Below are 23,962 nucleotides of genomic sequence, written 5' to 3'. Positions count from 1 at the left end.
ATGGCCATCAAACTCAATACGTGAAAGGCATACCGTCGAGTAAATCGGTCTTTCATTGAAAAATGCTTCTCAAATTGGAATTTTTGGTTAGCTGGGTTATTCTTGTGATGTCCTGTAGTAAATTGGTCTCATATAGCCTCCTGATTAATGGCTCGGAGAGTAGTTACATATTTCTTTCACATGGTATTAGACAAGGAGACCCTCTCTCTCTCCTGCTATTTTTATCATATGTGTTCAAGCCCTATTTTCCATATCAATTCAATGGTTGCTAAAGGAAATATTTAGGGTATAAGAATTAGAAATTGAGAAAACCATTTTTTTCATTTATTATTCGCCGATGGTTGTCTCTTGTTTGGCAATGCTCGCAATAAAGAAATCTCAACCTAGAAATCTTGTCTTGATCTTTATTGTAAAGCTTTTGGATAGGAAATAAATCTGAAGAAATCTTGCATTACTTTCAGTCCAAACATCCACCTCATATTCAAAAGATGGTTAAGATGGTTTTCTAGAGTTCTAAAGATTCCATTTGGGGATGAACCTTCTAAGTATTTGGGTCTGCCTACAGAATTTGGTGCATCAAAGAAGTTATTGTTTTAGAATCTCAAGGATCGTACCCTCACTAAATTGCAGGGATAGAAAAAAATTTACTCTCTGACACAGAGATAGAAGTGCTCCTCAAATCTTCAACACTCCCAATGTTACACCCGTGCCCAGATTTATTATTAATTATAATTTCTCTCTCGTGTGACGTGTAGATTCTGCTATCATGTATGTTGGCGAGTTGTTTTCACTTGTGGTCATACCTAGCCACAAGATCATTGACCAGTCCACGAGCCTGCCTGTGGAGGAGAGGTTCCTTAACCTACAGTGGGGAAGATTTATCGATGATGACTTCGTCGATCATCCTCCTAGCACGAGTCCCCAAAGCGAGGAGTACCGGAAGGCGTTCCCCATGTCCCCACAGCTAGACACCTCCTTTGGCGATGAGCTTAGTATCGCGATTGGGAAACTATTCGGGATCACGAAGGACATGTCGTGACGATCGAGGGGTAAGACACTGACCTTGTGAATATTACTGTACCCTCCCTTGGTTGACCTCGAAGTGTGGGCCAACGCCCGATCAATTTCCTTAGGTTTCTGCCTTTACAGTAGCAACGGTCGCACGAGCGGACTCACTAAGACTGAATTCACCCATTAGTCTGCCTGTGCTATTTTTGGACTCTGTGTGTTTTCCTTGCGTGGGATCCACACCCCATACCTCGGACACCCTACTTTAGTCTTTTGGACGAGGTTGGCCTTATCCTCGATTCCTTTGGTTTATGGGTTTGCCATTTGGGTGGATCCATTGACTAAATAGACCTCTTTAATGAGTTTTGACTCATTAAGTCCCAATCCAAACAGACCCTAGGTGGGAGATTAGATTTAAAACCAAGACTTAGCTCTCAAGTCTCATTTACTTCTCTACCTACGCAAAACGTTGGAGACTTGGAGCATTGAAGGCCTTGGTGGAGGGAAACTTGGAGGAAGCTGTGGAGGTGGAGGATCATCCACATATCCAACCTTAAGGTAAATGACCTCACGTACCTCTCCCTCTTTTCCATTTTCAGGTTCAGAGATCCCCTTGAAATCGATTCCAAGTTTGGGGGTTCTCATGAAAACCCAATAAACCCTAGTTAATGCTCCTTGGAGACCTATAATCCCTCCCAGCATCCATGGTTTGGATGACCCTAATGCTGTTCAAGCATTTAAACCTAGCTTAGGTTTGGGAAGAACCTAGGAGATGGACCTGAATCCCTTGAATCCCCTTACCTCGTTGAAGGGCCATGTGTGTTGAACCTCCAACGAAGGTCTGAGCTCACCTCCCCAACCCTAGGACCCCTAAGGATCCATGAATGAAGGGTTGGAGGTGATGATCTTCACAGCCTTTTAAAGGAAGGGCAGCGGACGAATGACCGGATTCACTGTCGTGTATCCGTCCGTTAGTCCTTTCAGCCTAACCTGGCTGTTCCTCTGGGCGGAGCCATGAGCGGAACCACCCAGACTGAATCCTCCCGTAGCTTAGGTTGCTCAAGTTGCTCTTGGGTGTGTCTCAGATTTTGAACGGATGCACGAGCGGATCCATGTTCCCCATCCGCCCGTGAGTCCGTTCCATGTATTTTCTGGGTATAGCCTGGACAGATCAACAATCGAACTCACTTGGCTGACTCCGTTCCTTCATCCGCTCCTGCTGTCTTGACCCAAACTTTAATTATTTTGTTGGGACCCTCTGTGGGACCCACCTATATGCTTCTAACACTACTTTCACGCATCCTCAGACTTTGAAATCGGTACGGGAGTACGTGCGCTAAAGTAAACCTCGCCGAACGGCAAACAAACAAATTGTGAGTGGGTTTGGGTGATGTTTGGGCTTGACATATACATATATATATATATATACACACACACACTAGTTTATGTGCTTGCATTCATTCTTACCATATTGCATTGCATATAAAACCATGCTGGTTATGATTTGATGGAATGTGGATATCATGTTTTACATTATTGTATTGGGTTACGGTGCCGTACACACCGGTGTCGGAACCCCGAATATTCTTATTATTATTTCGTTGCTTGCCATCCTGGTCTGTATGCGCCGTGCTGTGCTGGTACCCGGGTGCTAGATGGAATGGGACGTTGATGCACCCGGAATACCTTTCGGGATGATAGAACTGCATGTAGTATACCTGTGGTTAGGATTTATACTCCCTTATGCTACGACCCTTGCCAACAGGGGTTTACGTGTTGGATAGTCGGAGCACCTGATGTCTGTGGAGGTGAGAGAGGCCAGGTCAGGGGTAGTAACGACTATCTGGGGTCTGCCACTGGGTGGTCATGATGGCTTCTATCGGCGCAGGTCCCTTGTGATAATTGAGGTTTCACTAGGGCGATAGGATAAGTGACCCTCAGTGTCTCTCGAGTTAGCACAGTAGCATATACCATGACTTAGACTATTTGTTAGGTGGAAAATATGTATTTAACATTTCATGCATCATGGACTATGTGCGATTGTGTGTATGTGCACTCCCCTTTGCCCTCATTGGCCTAGTGGAGCTAACTCCCTGTGTACATAATTTTTAGATTTTGATGCAGGTGATGGATACTTGGCCGGCCTAGATATACAGTCGACGGAGTATGATTGTATTGGCACAGTGGAGCCGGAGTACGTGTCAGAGGAACACGACGATGGTTGCCCCTGTGATGATTGTGCTTATGGGCACTGATGTTACTTGGGGACTTTCCCCCACCTTTTGATTCTTTTGGGGCAGTGTGCCCGTTATAAACATTTGCTATAATAACTTATTATACTTTTGAGTAGTTATGTCATGGTCAGCTGATGTCAGTACTAAATATTATACTATCACTTAGACAGCTGAACATACTGTAACTGCTTATGTAATTAATGCTTCTGCTCTTTATAACTCTGACAATGATTGGAAATATTTATTTCTTTTGCTCAAATGTAACTATTTGGGTGGGCCCTTGGGTGGTGACTATGCGCTGGGACACTGTGTCGTTGATCCTGGTAGGTATTGGGGTGACGTGTGTCATCCTAATCACCCTCTTGACTGTGCTTATGGTATAAGCTTGGGATAGGGGCGTGACACCCAATGACCAATTTTGCTAGTTCCCACTTAAATTTACCCAAGTCTATCTTTAATAAGATTAAAAGGGCTTTTTCAAAATTTTTTTTGGGATGATGCATTAGACAATCACAAGATGCATTGGGTTTCTTGGGACAGACATTACAAATCTAAGCAAAAAGGTGGTCTCAGTCTTAGGGATCCCCACCTTCATAATCAAGCTTTGCTGGCAAAAAATGTTTGGTAGTCATGGTCTTCTTCAGATTCTCCGTGGGCTAGCATGATGAAAAAAATTTTATTTTCATATAATTTTCTGCAGGCTAAACTGGGGAACCAACCGTCTTGGGGATGGCGTAGTTTGATTGAGGGTCGAGATACTCTTTTCATGGGGCTTCTTTGGATCGTTGGCACTGGAGAATAATTGGATTCCTACTACCAATAATTTCAAGATTCAATCCCATAAGCCAGTCAATTGCAATCTTGGGAAGGTTTAAGAGTTGATTTATCAAAGGACGCATATGTAGAGATTAGATCTTCTTGATGCTTCCTTCCTCTTTGTTGATAAGAAGGAAATTACTAAAATCCAGCTAAGTCTCTATCCTCAAGTAGATAAGTTGGTTTGGGGCGGTTCAAATTAGGTAATTTCTCTATTCACTCGATGTATCATCTCCTTAATAACCACAAGGAAGCTCTTTCTCATAATCACCCCTCATCGTCTACATCTCATAAAGCTTATCCCTCGATGAAAGAGTCATATTGGAAAAGGATTTGGAATGCTCAAGCTTTGCCAAAAATTAAGATGTTCTTATGGAAAATTTGTGTGGATGGTATTGCATCGGATAAAGGTCTACAGGCCATGAATATTCCTATAAATCCATCCTATCAAAGATGCAGTTGTGAGAAGAAATCTGTGGGACATATATTTCTTTCTTGCCCTTTCTCTAGGGTGGCTTGGTTTGGCTCCTCCTTCGCTCACTTAATTCCTCAATCGTATTCCCTTACTTTAAGTGATTGGTTCAAATGTTGGGATCCTATTTTTCTCCCTGATAAGAGGCAGACTCAAGATCGGTTTTCTCTTGCATCTTTTATGTCCAAGGTCAAATGTATGGGGACTTGTGTAGGGATCTAACTAGGGTGTTGGTATGGTGTCCACATGTCAAGTATGGTAAGCACATGACGAATTGGGACATGTATCTTCAATCATCCGAAAAAGGAGGTTTTGGGTATTTTCTACAGTGTGCTTCACTTCTCTCACTTGTATCCGGAGGGAGGTCACGTCATCTCCATAATCTCCAACCATTGATAAATCTTCCCCGATTCCTATCAATGGACCCTTCTTCCACAGGTTCACTCGTAGCTCTGTTAGCTCTGTTAATGATTTTGTGTGTTGGTTTGATTGTTATAGTCCAGAGGTCACCGATGTAGGTAAGCTCCATACCTACACACAAGTTCAATTTAGTACGGGTTTGGACATGGTTGTAACACGATTGTTTAAATCAAGCCTGGTTTGGTTTGACGATGACTTATATGGTGAGTCTGATTCGGGCAAACGGTCTGGCCGTCTTCTAGTCTTGCCACATGTCGCCTAGGGATTGGTCGATAATAATATGGCTCATCAAGATCAAACCTTGATTTTAGTCATAAAGAGAACTAAACAAATAATGTTCCACATTTATTCAATAAGTGAATCTGATAAATCGGCAATACATTATAGGTCATGTGTTAATCCCAGCTTCGCAAGAGCTTCAAAGCCTTATTGAAAACCCATGAGAAGTAGCAGTAACCTCTTCTCTTATAAAGGCTAATATATCAAGAATGTTTCCAGCTTTGAAAATATCTATGGATTTGTTAAAGGAAAATTCCTAAGCTCTCATTTTTGGAAATGAAGTGCATTACTCCATAGGACTGAGTTTGTCCGGAATAATTTCAACAAGCTAAATTATACGATATTAGCAAAATCATAAAACATAAGAGAATGGTCAATAGTTTCAATAAATTTACCATAAACAAGGTAAAGAGAATCAAAGTTCAAAAGCAATTAGGATATCCCATATTTAACAGGACCTAAAATTTAAATAGATGCAGCTTGTCAATGGTTTTTTGCACATTTACAACTTCAACATCAAAAGGATATCTCAACTTAGTCTACCTTGACCAACACTACTTTCACAATCATTGTGGAACAACCACCATTTAAAGATTAAATAAATGATTTAAATTATACTTATGGTCCTTCATAAGAGTGTTTTGATATGATTAGCAATGTTTTGGGCATCCATGCCAGATCCATACAATCCTCTCCTTGCCAATCCTGCACAATAGAGATCATTCCTTCCCTTCCAATGGTTTGGAAAACTTTGTTTTGAAAATCCATCTTCATTAAGGAGATCACCATTATCCTGATTAAAAAAAAAAACAACATTACATACTCTAGTAGCATAACTTCCCTCAAATTTCTAGATGATTACTTGAATGTGAAGTCAACAAAGTGATCTTTTCTCAACAAAAGATCTTGAAAAATCAGTTACATTATTAACATTAATGTTTATGAGAAACCACCAGAATATGATGTTGGGCTTATAACAATCCAGCTTTATGATTGATATTCTAGTCAAGTTTCAACTTGCAAAAGTTTTGTAGAATCGTAATAATCATTCAAACATGGCAGTGTACTTTCCAAGTTTCTATTGTTGGATATTTTGACATTTGATGTGTGTCTATCAAATCCAATTTAATTAGATTAAATTAATTAAATGTAATTTTATCTTGTGCTTGTTAGAATTGTTATATTTTATACGACTACCCATCATGTACTGTTATTTGTTCTCAATTATGGACAGACTTGGGCATGTTTGTTTTCAACTATGGACAAACTTGGTCACATCAGTTCTAGGGTTGTCGTATATATAATTCTCCATTGGGGATTGATTGGAAATACAAATACAGGCACTTTAATGCGTTGAATATTGATCCATAGAAATTCCTAAATGGTTCATTGCAAATTGTGTTTGGCAATAGAAGTTTCTGGGAGTTATTTTTTCCCGTATCTGAGAGACACTTACTGTTACATTTATGTTTTGTATGTTTGTGGTGTGCAATGGCTGATGTCTACCGACAGGACTGACTACACACCTACCACTCAGTGTACATGATGTGAATGGTGGTGGGGGTGAGATTAAAAAAGGTTTCCACTATTCGTTTAGAGAGAAAATCCAAGAGAGAGGGTTGTTGGACTGTGATTGGTCAAAATCCAAGGCCTAGTAATTGTTTTGTAATAAGTTTGCAAAAAGTATTTTATTTTAATATTATATTAAATTAATACATTTGAAAAGTGTTTTCAAATGTTTTTGTGCCCAGTCACTGTTCATGACATTCTTAGCTTTATGTACACTGGATTTATTACATGGCGGTTATTTTTATTCCATGTTTGCTATATTCATTGTGGGTGCTAGTGTTGTTTGGGGGGGTGGGGGGAGAAAGTGTAATGAAAAGATCTACCACTGGGGGTTTTCAGGTTACGCTTTTGTAGTGTCGTCTTTTTGTGCAATTAAGGACAACTTAAAGGCTACCCTTCAGGATCACACCACTTGGCATGATCAAGTCCGTTAGATTGTAATCTCCTAAATTAACTTCTTCTATTTAAGAGAAGCTTGACCGAAATCCTAATTGCACTAAACATAATTTATCCAACAAAAAGAGAGGAAATTAGAGAGAGAGAGAGAGAGAGAGAGAGAGAGAGAGAGAGAGAGAGAGAGAGAGAGAGAGAGAGAGAGAGAGACGGAGGAGTATTCTTCCTCTTAAAACAAGGGTTTTGGTCATTGGAGGTGATGTAGCCAACGGAGATCATGACTTTGTGCTGCATTTCTTTAGAGGAGCACGCCACTTGTATGTTTTAGGTAACCTACAAATCCTATTTGAATGCATTATCGTATTTGGTCATTGAGATCCTTACTAGCTTAACTTTTGTAATGAATATTGTACGTTGCGCTTCAACCGCCACCTTCATATATGTACTCTGTCTTTAAAAGAAATGGAGGGTACGATGAGAGTTGCTTATACTTTGTATAAAGGTCATCTAAAGTATTTCATGGTTGAACAAGATTGGATACTTCTTATGCAGTTGGAATCGTAATTTTATGCAAGACATTATGTTTGGATTCTTATCTAGTATTTTCTTATACTGTTGAGACCACCTACACATTTTTTTTTTGGGTGAAATTGAGATCACCTACACATTATTACTTAATTCATAGTGCAAAAAACTGTTAGTCATTAGTTACATTGACTTTGAATTTCAGATTGATAAGAATGACATAAAATTTAAAATTTTATCTGGTTTTCTCTTTGAGATGTAAGGTGTCATTCTAGGTTTCCATTTTTGATTACTGTGGCGAAAATGAACTCCTGCTTCCATCATCTCTTCCAAATTGATGTTCCAATATCTTCTTGTCATTTCTCCCACACTTCCTCTTTTTTATTTTTTAATTAAAAAAGAGACAAGATACCTTGAAATAAATAATTGTTCCAACAGAATTTTCTACTGGAGATTGGCCATTGATATAAGGTTCAAGCGAGTAATGAGGCTATTATTTGGAAGTATTCTGTGCACAAGTTTATATTCCACTACTATAGTGAAATATCTGACTGTTTGATAGCATCTAGAGTATTGATTTAAGAATCATACAAAAAAAAGTATCTATCTAAGAAATATTTTAAATAGAGAAGAGGTAGTTACTATGCTGAGAGACTTATTCTGTTGGACAGATAAAACCAACAAGCTTATGAGATCAACTTGTGGATGTGCATATACAATTCCTTACTGGTATTAGCATAATATGCTTTGATATATATGTTGAGAAAATGGATGTAAGAGTGGGAGAATGTTACATTTATGTATCCATCAAACCCTATTTTAATAGTTTAATAATAAATTAATTGTATTGATTTTATTTAGAGTTTAGTTGTCCTAAGGTTATGCCTTAAAGTTTTCGCAAGTAGAAATAGAGTTGAACTCTTTGATCATCATATGGTTGTCGTATTGCGTGTTTATGAAAATGCTGATTCCAAACATAAATATGAATGTTCATAATATGTACATTGAACTGGATCGCATAAGAATCTTGAACAGATTATTGTTAGATGTATTAAGAATAAGATTCTCATTAATGTTTTTTGATTGGTCCCATGACTTGAGAGGCCCTTGTCATTGTAGCTGAATATTATTCATTTTGGTGTACTAATAGTTGATGCTTCCGTGACTATTTATCAATATATATGTTGGATTCAAATATTTGTTTGTTAATGAAAGAGATGCTCAATAAGGAATCCACTTCCTGAATAAGATGGATAATTTGAGAGAGATATTTGTGTGATTGGATTAGAAATTCCAAACTCAAAGATGCCTTGTAAAAAGTTTATAAAAGAATTTAAAATATTATTTATTTAATAATAATATCTTATAGGATTTATGAAAGTGAATTTACGTCCAATCAATTATGGTCATGATTCTTTGTATAAGCTGTTTTGGTGGACTACGGTGGTGACAGTAATTATTTCTATACCCGTAAGTCTATTATGCAATATTGTTAACTAGAGAGACTATAAATCAAAGGAAACTATTACTATGGGGACTTAATCGTTATATCTACTTAATAATGCCAATATATGTCCTTATTTCTATTTAAAAGAAAAATAGGTATAACTAAAGATGATCATCCTATAGAATTCCACCATTTGGCAAATTGAAAGGCAAAAGGTTATTAGCATCCTAAATCTATAAATAAAGTAGCAAGGAGGAGAGAAAAAAGTTTGCTACAAAATTAGTATTCTCTCTCTCTCTCTCTCTCTCTCTCCCCTTCGAGTTAGGGTTTTGAACCCTAGAGTGTAGAATGTATTATTCCATTGCGTATCTCATGTAATTGTTGTTTGATGGTTTGTTGATCAACCTGTGTTCGCTAGCTTGATCCAGTGCTAATTTTCTTAGGAGGTAATACTCAGCCTGTGGTACAACAGGCCTAAATGCCTCATATAATAGTTTGAAACCCACTACTATTGCATGAAGTAAGATTCATATTTAGAAAAATTTTATTTGGTGTCCCTATTTCCTAACAGGCAAGTTAAGAATAGAGAAGTAATGACGTCGATAGATTGAGAGAGGAGAGATATTTTAGGAGCATCTCCCAATAGAGAAAGTTTTAATGTTTTTTCATTGATGGATGAGTCCAGACCACCATATCAAGACTAGAAAAACTTTTGCCTAATAAATATTAAAATAAAATAAAAGGTTATATGCATGGTCGTATATGGTGCACGGCCATGTATACAACAATCAGATGGAGTTGAAAGGGGTGCATCATAGGCCTAATCTCCTATCCAACGGCTTTGTGCTTGGTCGTGCATCATGCACGATTGTGTGCAAAACACTTCCCCTTTAAAAAAATAATAAAATATATTTGATAGAAAAAAATTATGGGAAAAAGATCTCTACTAGGTGGTGTTTTCTATGCTCTCTCACAGGGCACTATGAGATGACGCCTTTGCCCTCTTGGATAGATACCTAGGCGTTCTCTCCCATTGGCCCAGATATTTGTGTAGAGACCATGCGACCAAGCAGAGTTTTCTTACCCAAAAATTATATATATAAATTGATATGATTGAAAAAGGTTACCTTGAGCCACTTGTTTGTCGATCTCTGAAAGCCTGTAGCAAACACAATTGCATCAAACCAATATGAATTGCCATTCGTGAAGGTCACCTCCTCAGCTTTTATGGTTGTTATTCCTGGTAAAACCTGTTCAACCCAAGTTTGAATTATTTATGACTACAAATGAATATATATCACTTAAAAGTAAGGGAAGCTAAGAGTTATATATACAAAAACAAAAAATCACCTGAATTTCACGAGACTTAATCTTCTTAACAGTCCCAACATCGATGATTGGAAACTTGCCATACTTCATTTTCTGAGTAAATGGTCCTTCAACTGGTCTATTTATCCCATACTTAGTCAGATCACCAAACCACAACTTGCTAAGCATAACAACAATCGATTCCCTCAACTTAAATGGAAGATACTTGAACAAAAACAACCCCAATTGCAAAATCTCCTTGGAGAGAATATGAATCTGTACCATCACAATCAATTCAATTAAGTAATTAAGAGAAACTAACCACGAAAAAAATTTTAGTATTGAAAAGCTAGATTTAAGTTAATTACCGGATTTCGAACTACAATAGATGTCTTCGCCCCAAAATTTGATAAATCCAAAGCGATTTCCATGCCGGAATTACCACATCCAACAACCAAAATACTCTTTTTCACATACTTTGCTCCAGATTTATATTGTGTAGAATGCAAAACCTCTCCTTTGAAACTATCTAACCCTTCAATTTCAGGGATAAATGGATCACAAGTTTCACCTGTTGCGATAACTAAAAATCTAGCTTTGTATTCTTCAATCTCATCTGAAATTTTGTTCCTTACCTTGACACACCATTTCTTTGTTAGCTCATCATATGTAGCAGACTCGATTGATCTATTGTAATAAGGATTTACATTAAAACGATTCATGTAATCCTCCAAGTATTCGAGGAATTGTCGCTTTGGTACGTATTTTGGGTAAGCAGAAGGGAAAGGCATGTGAGGGAGTTCACAGGATTGCTTAGGTAAGTGAAGGTGAAGACGATCATAAGACTTCTTGTTCCACAGAGGAGCATAACAATCTTCTCTTTCAAGGACTATGTTTGGGATTGATAAGAGGTTTAAGCACGCAGAGGTTGCTATGCCGGAAGGGCCAGCGCCGGCTACAATCACTAATTCATCACTCATTTTCTGATTCATTAATCTATCTTAGTTGATCAACTCGCTATTTTCTCAAGTTCTCACAGAAGATAATAAGTTAATTGGGAACGTCCATACTTTATCTGAAATGTTTGTGGTTGTCAATTCACTACGTGTCTTATTTATTTTTTCTTTCTTTCTCTGATTGAAGGGGAATTTCTGAATTTTTATTGCCTTTATCAAGGTTATGAAAATTGGAATCCGGGTTGAATCGGTTAGTGCAAATCGGTCGTGGTCGTGGTCGATTCCGATCTGAATCGACCGGAATCAATTTGAATCATCAGCCAGATCAGTCATGGCCGGTTTCAAATTGAGTTTGCTGATTGGACTGATCTGATTTTTGGTGTATGTTTACTCAAACTCCCTTACATGGTTTGTAATCTTGGAAATCGGATTAGGATCGGTCTTGGTCAGTACTGATCCCGGTTTGAATCACTCAGAACCGGGACAATTGAACGGATTTACCCATAGATTTTTATAAAAATCAGTTTTTATTACTTTTATATCCTTTATTTTTAGCAGTGGATCAGTATCGGATAGATTGAAATTTAGATCGACTTCGGCCGATACCGATCCAATCCGAGATTACGAACTTTAACTGAAGTTTTATTTTTTCGTTCCCTGAAAAAGGATTAAGTTTATCCTAAATCATAGTGAATGAGAATTCATTTACCACGGGGCTTCAAATGTATGTGATAATGTATCATGAGGGTATTTTGGGGAACATACTAAAACCTTATAAGGGATTTGTGAACCCAAACATGGTGGTTGAACTTCATGGTACGGTGATTTTACTTCTCTTTATTTATTGGTATTTTAAAATATTTTAAGTCACCCTTTGTCCCATGATACCTCATCAACGTTTAAAATCCTAATTCCTTCATTTTGCGATGCTTTACAATTTGGGCCTGAGAGCTCAACATGTGAAAGATGCTTCATTCAACGGTACAAGCTTGATTGACCCAATTAAATTTTTTTTTTTCTCAAACTCGATACAATTGGATGTCGCATCGTCCATGAGTTGAACTCTCAGGCAGAAACTACAAGGCACCGCATGACTAAGGCACTCGAGAGGTTTTTTGTTCCCCTCAGCAACCCATGTTCCCTCTGAAGTCTGAACTAAGCAGCGTAAAGTGAGTAAAGATTGCATACACCTGTCACGGTCTATCATCGACAAACTCATGAAGTAACGTTATTTCGACGGAAAACCCAATGTTGCGATCCCATCATCTCTTTTTTTTTTTCTTGTTTGGTGAAAGTTCCCATCATCTCTAGTGGAAGCCAAAACACATGCCTCACTCAATTAGGTATTTTATGATGCTGAAGAGCTATCGACATAATTGATGGTAGATGATAGATGATAGGTGAAGAGAAGATCAATGTACCGAGAAGCAAACTGGTTGGAATTGTGAGGGTAAGAATGGGACCCTGATATTCTACGGCCTGCTGCCCGTAGCGGCGAGGGTGGCGCAGAGTGTGTCGCGTGCACAATGATCGCCTTACCCTCGTTCGGATAAGGCGTAGGGCATGGGGTAAGGCGGTCATTGTGCACGTGACACACTCTGCACCGCTCTCGCCGCTACGGGCAGGCGCACCGTAGAAGATCTCGATTGGTTGGTAAGAATGTGGGGGGGGGGGGGACGGTCATTGTGCACGTGACACACTCTGCATCGCTCTCGCCGCTACGGGCAGGCGCACCGTAGAAGATCTCGATTGGTTGGTAAGAATGGGGGGGGGGGGGGAGAGAAGACATAATAAGTTAAAAAACAGAAATGCTATTAAACCAACGGATATATTGGACTCTGTTCAAAAAGGTTCAACAATATCAACGGATCTATAGAGACGGATATATCAGAGTTTGTTATGGATATATCAGAGCTGTTATTTTAGGAACCGTATTCCTATAGAATAGAATAGGTTTCCTATACTGTAGAACTGCTGATAAGATACTTGTAAGCTGTACACTTGCCTATAAATACTGAACGAATAAATCTGTCATTGTAGAGTTTTGATCCAATCTTTTATGGTATCTCAGAGCCTTTTTTGACCTACGTCTTCTATCTTTCTGTAGTCTTCAAAATGGCGTCTTCTTCCTCTTCTGGGTCCGACAATGCTTCTCTTCTTCCCACCTCTCTTGCTACGACCCTCAATCCATTATTCAATATCACCAGCCTAGTCTCTATTAAGTTGGATCGTCAAAATTATCTACTCTGGCGTTTCCAGTTTCTCCCGATCCTCGGCGCTACGCAAATGATTGGATATCTAGATGGTTCAATCCCATGCCCTTCCAAGACTCTCCCACCCATACCAGAGAATCCAACGCCACTTCCCAACCCAAAGTTTGATGGAAGGCTGGAATCTTCATGATCAGCTTCTTCTTAGCTGGATCAATGCGACTCTATCTGAACCAGTAATGGCTCAAGTCGTCGGTCTTCACACTTCTCAGGCCGTATGGACAGCGCTTGAACGATTATTCTCTTCGCAATCACGCGCTTGCATTATGCAGCTGCGAGCTCCAAACAATCGAAAAGGGAGCTTTGTCCATTTCTGAATAGCTGAATCGTGTCAACACTATTGCCGATTCCCGCCCACCACCTATTCAACAAAATACCACCAATCTACATCCAATGGTAACCAGGACTAAGGATGGCACAAGGAAACCACGGGTATTATGTGCTACCAATCATCCATTGATCCATTGTCTCACTGCCACTATACCTCTTGAACCCAAGTGTTTTACAGAAGCAAATAAATCCATGGATTGGCGCAAGGCTATGTCAACAGAATTTGATGCACTTCAATACAATGGGACATGGTCCCTAGTAGCACCAAAAGGTCACCAAAATGTGATCGGCTGCAAATGGGTATACAAGGTAAAACAAAAAACAGATGGGACAATTGATCGGTTCAAAGCTCGCTTAGTAGCGAAAGGTTACCATCAAAAGGCTGGCCTTGACTACGATGATACGTTTAGTCCAGTCATTAAACCGACTACTATTCGAGTTGTTCTTGCTCTTGCCATCACTCAAAATTGGCCTATCAAGCAGCTTGACGTAAACAACGCATTCCTATATAGAATTCTAGATGAAGAGGTGTATATGTCGCAACAAGAGCATGGTTCCAACGATTCACAAATTTTTTATTGGAACTGGGATTCGTCGCATCCAGTGCCGATTCATCTCTTTTTGTCTTCAGCCATGATAGTGTTTTGATCTATTTATTACTTTATGTGGATGATGTAATCATTACAGGAAATTCATCCAAGGCACTAGAGACGTTAGTTCAAAGTCTAGGCAGTCAATTTGCAATGAAGGACCTACGCTCCATCCACTTCTTTCTTTGTATTCATGCAAGCTGGTCCAAAGATGGTTTACACCTATCACAGAGCAAATATTTATGTGATCTGCTACGGCGCACTAAAATGGATGGTGCTAAGCCATATACTTCACCAGTCACAAGTGAACCAAAGTTGTCTGCTTATGAAGGAGATCCGTTTGAAGATGTAACTCTTTATCGACAAACGGTTGGGGCACTTCAATATCTGTCCCTTACCAGACCTGATATTACATACTCTGTTAACCAGGTATGTCAGCATATGCACACCCCAAGGATTCCACACTGGGTTGCCGTTAAACGAATCTTGCGCTATTTAAAAGGCACTATCAATCACGGTTTGTTCCTTCCTGCAAATAGCTCTAGCAGTCTAGTTGCATATTCTGATGTGGATTGGGCAGGAAATGTCAATGACAAACGTTCAATTACTGGATTCTGCATTTACTTAGGTAACAGTCTTATCTCATGGGCTGCTAAGAAGCAACAAGCAGTTTCACGCTCTAGTACAGAATCTGAGTACAGAGCTCTTGCAGTAACAGCCGCCGAAGTGTCATGGATAAGAAGTCTCCTAAAGGATCTACAAGTATTCATCAAAGATGTCCCTATTTAAAGGATCTGCTAGCACTCTTTCCTACATTGCACCTTGAGGACAAGGTGTTTCTTGATGGGATGCAAAATGATACACCTATACAACTAGAACCTGAATTGGTACAGCGGCAAATGGAGAATTATGTGCAAAGTGAAGAATGGGAAGAGGATGGTACAGACATGAAGGACTCAGACCACACAGGTGCTCTTCTAGTCCTTTTGGGCCTGCTACTAGTGCTCGGTTGGTCTGAGTCCTTCATGTCTGTACCATCCTCTTCCCATTCTTCACTTTGCACATAATTCTCCATTTGCCGCTGTACCAATTCAGGTTCTAGTTGTATAGGTGTATCATTTTGCATCCCATCAAGAAACACCTTGTCCTCAAGGTGCAATGTAGGAAAGAGTGCTAGCAGATCCTTTAAATTTTCCCATGAAGAATCTTCAACATGTAGACCATCCCACTGTACCAAAACTTGAGGTACTATGATGCCTTTCTGGACTATTTGTCGGGCTTGGAGTATAGCAAGGGGGGAGATGATAGGTTTGTTTTGATGTGCGAGGGGAGGTAATGGTAAGATTGGGGTGGTAGGCAGTGGACCATGGAATGGTTTAAGGAGTGATGTGTGAAAAACCGGGTGAATTTTACTGGAAAGTGGGAGGTGCAGTTTATAGGCTACAGGGCTAATCTTTTGGGTGATTTGGTATGGCCCATAGTACCTCTTGCTCAGCTTGTGATGTAGTCTAGCCGCCAAGGATTGTTGTCTGTAGGGCTGAAGTTTCAAAAGAACCCAGTCATTGACTTGATATTCCACATGTCTTCTGTGGTGATTGGCTTGTGCTTGCATCCGCTTTTGAGCTCTAAGCAGATTATCCTTGAGATTGGTCAAGGTTTCAGTTCTGCACCCCAGTTCATGATCCACAGCTTCGATTGGAGAAGTCCCCATAGTATGCTCTACTACAGTTGTAGGATCCCTACCATATAAGGCCTTAAAAGGGGTCATTCCAATTGCAGAGTGAAAAGAAGTATTATACCACAATTCGGCCCACGGAAGGAGAGTAACCCATCGCTTGGGGTTGTCTTGTGTAAATGCTCTTAAATACTGTTCCATGCACCGATTGAGGACTTCAGTTTGGCCATCCGTTTGAGGATGGTATGATGAACTCAGTTTAAGAGTGGTACCACTGAGCTTAAAGAGTTGTGTCCAAAAGTTACTTGTGAAGACAGGGTCGCGATCAGAAACTATGGACTTGGGTAGCCCATGTAATTTGATTATAGATTGAGTGAACAGTTCAGCAACCGATGTGGCATTAAACCCAGCAGGAAGGGCTCCTAGATGGCAATATTTGGACAGTCTGTCTATCACCACCATAATCACTGACATCCCTTTAGTTAGTGGAAGAGCAGTAATAAAATCCATGGAGATGTCCTCCCAAACTTGAGAGGGAATAGGTAGAGGCATGAGCAGGCCTGCTGCCTTATCAGTAGTGTACTTGGTTTGTTGGCATATGAGACAATTCCTTACATAGGTGGTCACCTTCGCATGCATATTAGGCCAGAAAAAATTTGCTGACAAGCGCTTAAAAGTTTTCTGAACTCCAGCATGTCCCCCAAAGTAAGAATCATGGAACTCCTTCAATAAATTCCTTTTAAGAGAGGAGTTGGTACTCAGCCTGTATTTACCCTTATAAAATAGTATCCCATTTCTGACATTGTACTCGGTGGTGGATAATGTGCCCTGCTGCCATTGAGAGTGTAAAGCCTGAAGCTCTAAGTCATTGTCATTCTCATCTTGGATTAGATCAATGATGTGAAACAATGGGGAGGAAAGAGCCCATAATGTGCTTGTATTTGACTACTCAGCTTGCTGAATTTGATCCTCCTCTTTTGATGTGGATCGGGACAGTGAATCAGCAACTACATTCTCCTTCCCTGGTTTGTATATGATGGTGTAGCTGTACCCAAGTAACTTACTCAAAAACAAGTGTTGCTCAGGAGTTGGAATAACCTGAGTCAATAAGTGTTTTAAACTTCGGTGATCTGTCTTGATTAGGAAGTGCCTACCCAATAAATAATGCCTCCATTTCTGTACGGCCTGAGGTAGGGCATACAATTCTCTCACATAGGCTGAAGCTTGTCTCATGTGATCACATAGCTTTTTACTGAAAAAGGCAATAGGGTGTCCCTCTTGTATCAACACTGCACCGATTCCAACTCCTGAGGCATCCGTCTCAACTTCAAAGACCTTGAGAAAATTTGGGAAGGCAAGGACTGGGGTCATTGCATGCTTCAAGGCTTCGAAACTCAACTTGGCATTATCAGTCCATGAGAAACAGTCTTTCTTCAACATGTCAGTGAGAGGGCTAGCAATGTGAGCATAGTGCCTCACAAATCTCCTGTAATAACCTGTAAGGCCTAAAAAACCACGTAATTGTTTGATGTTCATAGGCAAAGGCCATTCCATGATAGCAGAAATCTTGGTAGGATCAGGTTCTACCCCATTGCTGGAAATGAGATGCCCCAGATAACCCAAGGAGGACTGACAGAACTGACATTTGCTTCCCTTAGCCAAAAACTGATTGTCAGTTAGGCACTGCAAAACCTCTGATAGGTGTAGCAAATGATCCTCTAGTGTTTTGCTATAGACGAAGATGTCATCGAAGAACACTGTGACAAATTTCCTCAAGAAAGGCTTGAATAGGCTATTCATAGTTGCTTGAAATGTAGCAGGGGCATTAGTCAAACCAAAAGGCATGACTAGAAACTCATAATGGCCATCATGAGTTCGAAAGCCAGTCTTCTCAATATCTTGAGTCTTCACTCTAATCTGATGGTATCCTGCTCTTAAATCAAGTTTAGAAAATACAGTAGCACCATTTAGTTCATCTAAGAGCTCATCAATGGTGGGAATAGGAAATCTGTCCTTAATGGTAATGGAGTTTAATGCTCTATAATCGACACAAAATCTCCAACTACCATCTTTTTTTTTTACTCACAAGACTGGAGAGGAGAAAGGGCTGCTACTATGTTGGATTATACCTTGCTGCAGCATTTCTGTCACTAACCTCTCCATTTCATTCTTTTGGAAATGGGGATACCTGTATGGATGCACATTCACAGGTTGAGCTCCTGGAACTAGGTGGATGTTATGATCAGTGTTTCGGTGAGGAGGTAATGTATGAGGCTCAGCAAAAACTTTGGAGAACCTCTGTAAAACAGACTGAACACGGTGAGGGAGGAGGTGCCACGAAGGTTCCATAAGATCATTGTCAATCTCCACTTTTAGGTGAAAGAAGGAAGCTCCCTCTGATCGACTGATCAGTTTCTTCAATTGACTGACATGTAATACTGCATCATTGAGGACAGGTTCTCCTACCAACCGAATGGGACTTCCTCCCAAAGTAAATTCCATTGATAGTTTCTTGTAATCAGTTAGCACAGGGCCAAGGGTTTCAAGCCATTGGATTCCTAATACTATACTAGCTCCTTTGATAGGTAAGACAAACAAGTCTACCAAGAACACCGACCCTTGAACCCTTAGGGAAACCCCTTTACATTGCTGATTACACATGAGAAAATCGCCATTACCAATGTAGACCTTGAAGGCCTTGGTAGGACAGATGGGGCAATTTGTAGCAATAGCAACGGATTCTTGAATGAAATTGTGGGTACTCCCACTATCAATTAAAATATGCAACTGATGTTCATTAAAAAATCCATTAAGTCTCAATGTCTTTGGATTGAACTGACTTGCTAAGGCATGAAAACTGATCTCTGGTACCGCCTCGATGTCATCGGTAGAAGTCGCCCCGTGCGCAACATCCAAATTATTATCAATAACTTCAATTAGTTGACTATCATCCAAAGAAAGCATGAACAGCTTACCCTTACACCTATGCCCTGCTACAAATTTCTCATCACAGTTGTAGCAGAGGCCTTTGTCCCTCCTAGCCTTCATCTCGTGAGGACTGAGCCTGGGTTTGAATACAGGGCCGGCTGAAGCAGGTGGAGGAGGTGTCTTCAAAATAGGATCTGCGCTAGGGGGTCCCAATTTGGGCCAAGAAGGCTTAAAAGACTGCCTACTAGCCAAAAATTTCTCTTCATACAACCGGGCCAAGGAGATGGCATGAACCAAGGAGGTGGGTTGAGCGACAAGCAACTCCCGATTGAGATCAGGCTTCAACCCTGAGATAAAGAAGCTAATGAGGAATGGTTCTGGAATCCCGCTCACCTTGTTGGATAGTGCCTCAAATCGGGATTGATATTCAGCCACCGTGCCCATCTGGGTTAGCTTAGACAAAGCTCCCCGATGATCCTCGAACAGAGAAGGGCCAAATCGAGTAGCGAGGGATGCCAAGAACGGTGGCCAATCTTGTAATAAGCCGTTAGCAGACATCCATTGATACCACGATAGAGCTGCTCCATCCATATGGAATGATGCGATGATGAGTCTCTGATCCGCTGGAGTTGAATGATAGTCAAAAAACTGTTGAGCTTTGAAGATCCAGCCAGATGGATCTGTTCCATCGAAACGAGGCATCTTTAATCGCATATATCGAGGGCCATTAACGACTCCAGAAGGTGATTGAGAAACAACATCAAAATTGGAAGGAGCACCAGAGCTAGAGGAACTAGAGGTACGCTGGGGCTGATTGAGCTTAGCTTCGATGTTGGTCAGCTGGATCTGAAATTGTTGCAGAGTGGTGGAGATGTTCGCGAAGGTAGCATCGGATTTCTTTCGAAAATCTGTATTCTCCTGTAATTGAGAAGTGCTGAGGAGCTGAAGGTTTTTGACTGCTTCATCGATTTTGGATAAACGAGTTCCGTCCACCATGGAAGAGAAAATGAAAGCACCAAATGTTATGGTGATGAATGGATTGGATGATGTTGGCTCTGGTTGAGGAAGATAAAACCAATTTCGAGCTGGTGAGACTCCTAAGAACAAGATGAGAAAAAGAGGAATTGCAAATTAAATGATTCTTTTCTTCCTTCTTCAATTCAATGTTAAGGATTATATAGTAACCCCTAAACTTGATTACATAGTTGCTAATTAACCCAACACCTGATTAGCTAATTAACCATAACTAACTATCATTTTCTATCTCTCTCACTGCTTTTCCTATAACCTCTCAACAGACCACACACCACCTACGTGACCCTCACATTCTACCAAGGAATCTCTACTATCCGTTATTCTGAGCTTCCATATTCTTGCTGATATAATCCCCAGACCACACAGGTGCTCTTCTAGTCCTTTTGGGCCTGCCACTAGTGCTCGGTTGGTCTGAGTCCTTCATGTCTGTACCATCCTCTTCCCATTCTTCACTTTGCACCTAATTCTCCATTTTCTGCTGTACCAATTCAGGTTCTAGTTGTATAGATGTATCATCTTTGGTGTGACAACATCGATGCCACAAGCCTTGCAGCTAACCCAGTGTTCCATGCATGAACAAAGCACATAGAAGTGGATTATCACTTCATTCGTGAACGGGTAACTCGAAAAGATATGGAGGTTCAATATATTTCAACAAAAGATCAGATTGCTGATCTTTTTACCAAGGATCTCACAACTTCACGGTTTAAGTTTTTGCGTGACAAACTGAATGTAACTGAGAGTCTCATCCGTTTGAGGGGGGACATTAAACCAACGGAAATATTGGACTCCATTCAAATAGGTTCAACAATATCAACGGATATATAGAGACGGATGTATCAGAGTTTGTTATGGATATATCAGAGCTGTTATTTTAGGAACAGTATTCCTATAGAGTAGAATAGGTTTCCTATATTGTAGAACTGTTGATAAGATACTTGTAAGCTATACACTTGCCTATAAATACTGAACGAGTAAATCTCTCATTGTAGAGTTTTGATCCAATCTTTTAAATGCACGGAACTGTGAGTGTTCGTTTGTATCCCTAGTTGCTAGAAAACAATATCCATGCAGGCCCATCCCGATCGAAGCTTCTTTGGGCATTGGGAACTTGGAACGGTGACAATGTTCCTCTGCTCTTCTCTCCTCCGTTATGAGTTTACGTGGAAATGGAGGGTACAGGTGAGGAAGGCGTGGGGGGAATGTTATGCATGGGTGATGGGCTGTGAGGGCAACAGACTGTGAGGGGTCCGTAGGTGAGGGCATGGCTGGTGGGGCAGTAATGGTGGGACTAGGGGCTAGGGTGAGTGAGTGGCGGTGAAGGCAGGTGGCAGTTTAATTAAGTGGTGCATGAAAAGGGAACATAGATTCATCAAAGTGAACATGACAGGAGATATATATATACGGTGTTTATTGAGATCCATACACCGGTAACCAAAAACCAAAATGAGATGGACGGTACTCTAGGAAGACACAAGAGGATGAACGAGGGTCAATCTTGTGATGGTTGTAAGTGCAGAGCCAAGGAAAGCATAGACTGCCAAATATCCTAAGGAAAGAATTGTTAGGTAACTGGTTTGATGGAAGGTTGGAGGGGGGGAGTAAGAGTTGGACGATTGGGGGGGTGGCAATGTAGTAGGCAGATGGACGGGGTTGGTAGGTGTTTGATGGAGGGTGAGAGGGTGGTGGGGTTGGGGTAGGGGAGGTTTATGCTGTTGACCACTGGTATACTGTCTGTAGAAGTAAGTGGCAACTTGATGATTAGTGCGTCCACAAATGGTACAAGGGCTGTGAGCAAATGCATTGGAGCGACCAAAACCACAACCACGACCAAAAGTGTTGGTATTACCATGGGCATTGCCATGACCAGCATTAGTAGGAGGGCGGCCGCGGCCATGCTGAGAGAGATTGGCAGAGGCACCTACAAATGGATCAATAATAGCGTAGTGAATTTGAAGTAGGTACTCGTGACTCATAAGAAGACCGTGAAGCTCTGTAAAGGGGATCGGATCTGGCCATCATTGTAGGTACTAACGACTGGTTCTCTAAGCGAAGTGAGCAGAAGATATGAATATTGAAGACTTCAATGGGAAGTGGTTTCCCTGCACCAGTGAGCTCATCGGAGAGAGCCTTGGCATGATGAAGAAATTGAGTAACGCTTTCATCCAGATTGTGCATAAAATTTTGAAGGGCAACAATAAGAGAAAGTAGACGAGTAGTTGAGAAACAGCTGAAGGCTGCATGAACAGCATCCCAAATTTCTTTGCTGGTGTGACGATCAATGGCAAGAGGAAGTGCTTCGTTGGAAAGGGAAGCAATAAGTAGACTCATGATGGAGGCATTTTGTTCACGCCATGTTGTAACTAGAGCTGGATCGTGAGGATGCTTTTTTTATCACCAGCGACATAATCATAGAGTCGCTACCCGATAAGTTAGGGATCAATTTGTGTTTTCCAATAGACATAGTTCTTCGAACAAAGTTTCAGATGGAGAAAGTAGTGAGCTCCGGAGTGATTGAGAGGAGTGGGAGTTACTGTAGAGGTAGGTATGATGACATTGGTGGAGTCAGCCATTGTAGAAATGTTGATGTCAGCCATTAGAGGGAAGAGAAGAGAAAACATGTGATGGAGAAGAAAAAAATGAAATAAAAATTGATTTAGAGATACTCGGTGGAGCTTAGGGCTCAAGATACCTGCCTTAGAATAATGCTTTTCATTGCTTCATGATAAGCTTACACCATCTCTATAGTTTAGATAGAGTTATACAAAAATGATAACTCTATCATGAACAACAAGAGAGACCTAGATAAACTAGAGTATTATCACATGTGAGGTAAGATAGACTCGGCAAGCTATCTTAGTGGAGTTTGATCTTTAGCCAGCTACCTGAATAGATTTTGATCTTCAACCAATCTTATTAGTTTGATCATGATAGAGTTACACTTAAGATAAGAGATAAGGTTGTTGACATAATATAGGAGATCGGCCAGACCTCAATGAGGATAAGATCATCCAATGGTGAAGATAGGAACATCCAAACTAATAGGAGAGTTCAGCTTGGTTGATACGATTTGGCATAATTTGAGGTCGAGTTTTAGGTTATTGACATACCTACATCATTCATATGTTGTTGGGCCATCCGTGGCTAGATAAGGCTGGAACGGTTGCTTCATGTCTCCACCAGAAGGTGAATTTCATATCCAATGGGAAGGTGGTGACGGTCGAGGCCGACCTAGAGCTTGCGAATATCCTAGCTACAATTGCAACAGATGGTAAGGCAGTTGATAACGTCTGTCTAGGAGGTTTTGAGCTGAGTATGTGCAGTAAATGGGCCATTCCCACTAGAAGAGCAATTTTCCCTCCCAGAATTCAACATGACCAACCCCGTCGTGCCGTGGATGATCCTATAGATGGGTTATTTCCTCAGAATGGGCCTCAAAAGGTATCAACGTGGAATCACGACACTACCAACTCTCCCCCCACAGTCAATGTTATGGTCTGGGATACATTCCAACTGAACAAGAAAGTCTCTGTGGGAATGCCAATAAAACAAAAATCTATTCTAGTCGTGGAAAAGGCCGATGCCATAGTCAGAACGATTGTTAGCTGTAGAGAGGTGAAGGATTTAGAAAGCCAGCAGTCTTACTTGAGCAGGATCAACTGGGGAGCAGAAAGCTACTGACAAATAATGGAGTGGAAAGATAGTCA

General features: G+C 40.6%; 3 protein-coding genes across 3 annotated transcripts; 1 reads left to right on the top strand and 2 right to left on the bottom strand.

The window, feature by feature from the left end:
- Nucleotides 1-5,768: 5,768 nt before the first annotated feature.
- LOC122662580 (probable indole-3-pyruvate monooxygenase YUCCA10) lies at nucleotides 5,769-11,514 on the bottom strand. The gene is made up of 4 exons (XM_043858246.1): nucleotides 10,840-11,514; nucleotides 10,514-10,747; nucleotides 10,291-10,413; nucleotides 5,769-6,022 (listed from the first exon to the last, which is right to left on the bottom strand). The coding sequence occupies exons 1-4, from the start codon at nucleotides 11,461-11,463 to the stop codon at nucleotides 5,858-5,860; spliced, it is 1,146 nt and encodes a 381-aa protein (XP_043714181.1). The 5' UTR covers nucleotides 11,464-11,514; the 3' UTR covers nucleotides 5,769-5,857.
- Nucleotides 11,515-14,884: 3,370 nt separating this feature from the next.
- LOC122663060 (uncharacterized mitochondrial protein AtMg00810-like) lies at nucleotides 14,885-15,406 on the top strand. Its single transcript, XM_043858766.1, has one exon. It carries the CDS (start codon nucleotides 14,885-14,887, stop codon nucleotides 15,404-15,406), a length of 522 nt encoding a protein of 173 aa, XP_043714701.1.
- A 1,831-nt stretch (nucleotides 15,407-17,237) lies between these two features.
- Nucleotides 17,238-22,586, bottom strand: LOC122663059. Its single transcript, XM_043858765.1, has 4 exons — nucleotides 22,287-22,586; nucleotides 21,987-22,176; nucleotides 18,448-20,317; nucleotides 17,238-18,300 (listed from the first exon to the last, which is right to left on the bottom strand). The coding sequence occupies exons 1-4, from the start codon at nucleotides 22,584-22,586 to the stop codon at nucleotides 17,238-17,240; spliced, it is 3,423 nt and encodes a 1,140-aa protein (XP_043714700.1).
- Nucleotides 22,587-23,962: the final 1,376 nt, after the last annotated feature.

Source organism: Telopea speciosissima, chromosome 5, assembly GCF_018873765.1.
Source record: "Telopea speciosissima isolate NSW1024214 ecotype Mountain lineage chromosome 5, Tspe_v1, whole genome shotgun sequence".
Classification (NCBI taxonomy): domain Eukaryota; kingdom Viridiplantae; phylum Streptophyta; class Magnoliopsida; order Proteales; family Proteaceae; genus Telopea; species Telopea speciosissima.
The sequence above is the reverse complement of the archived record's forward strand: the minus strand, read 5'-3'. Positions and strand labels throughout refer to the sequence as shown.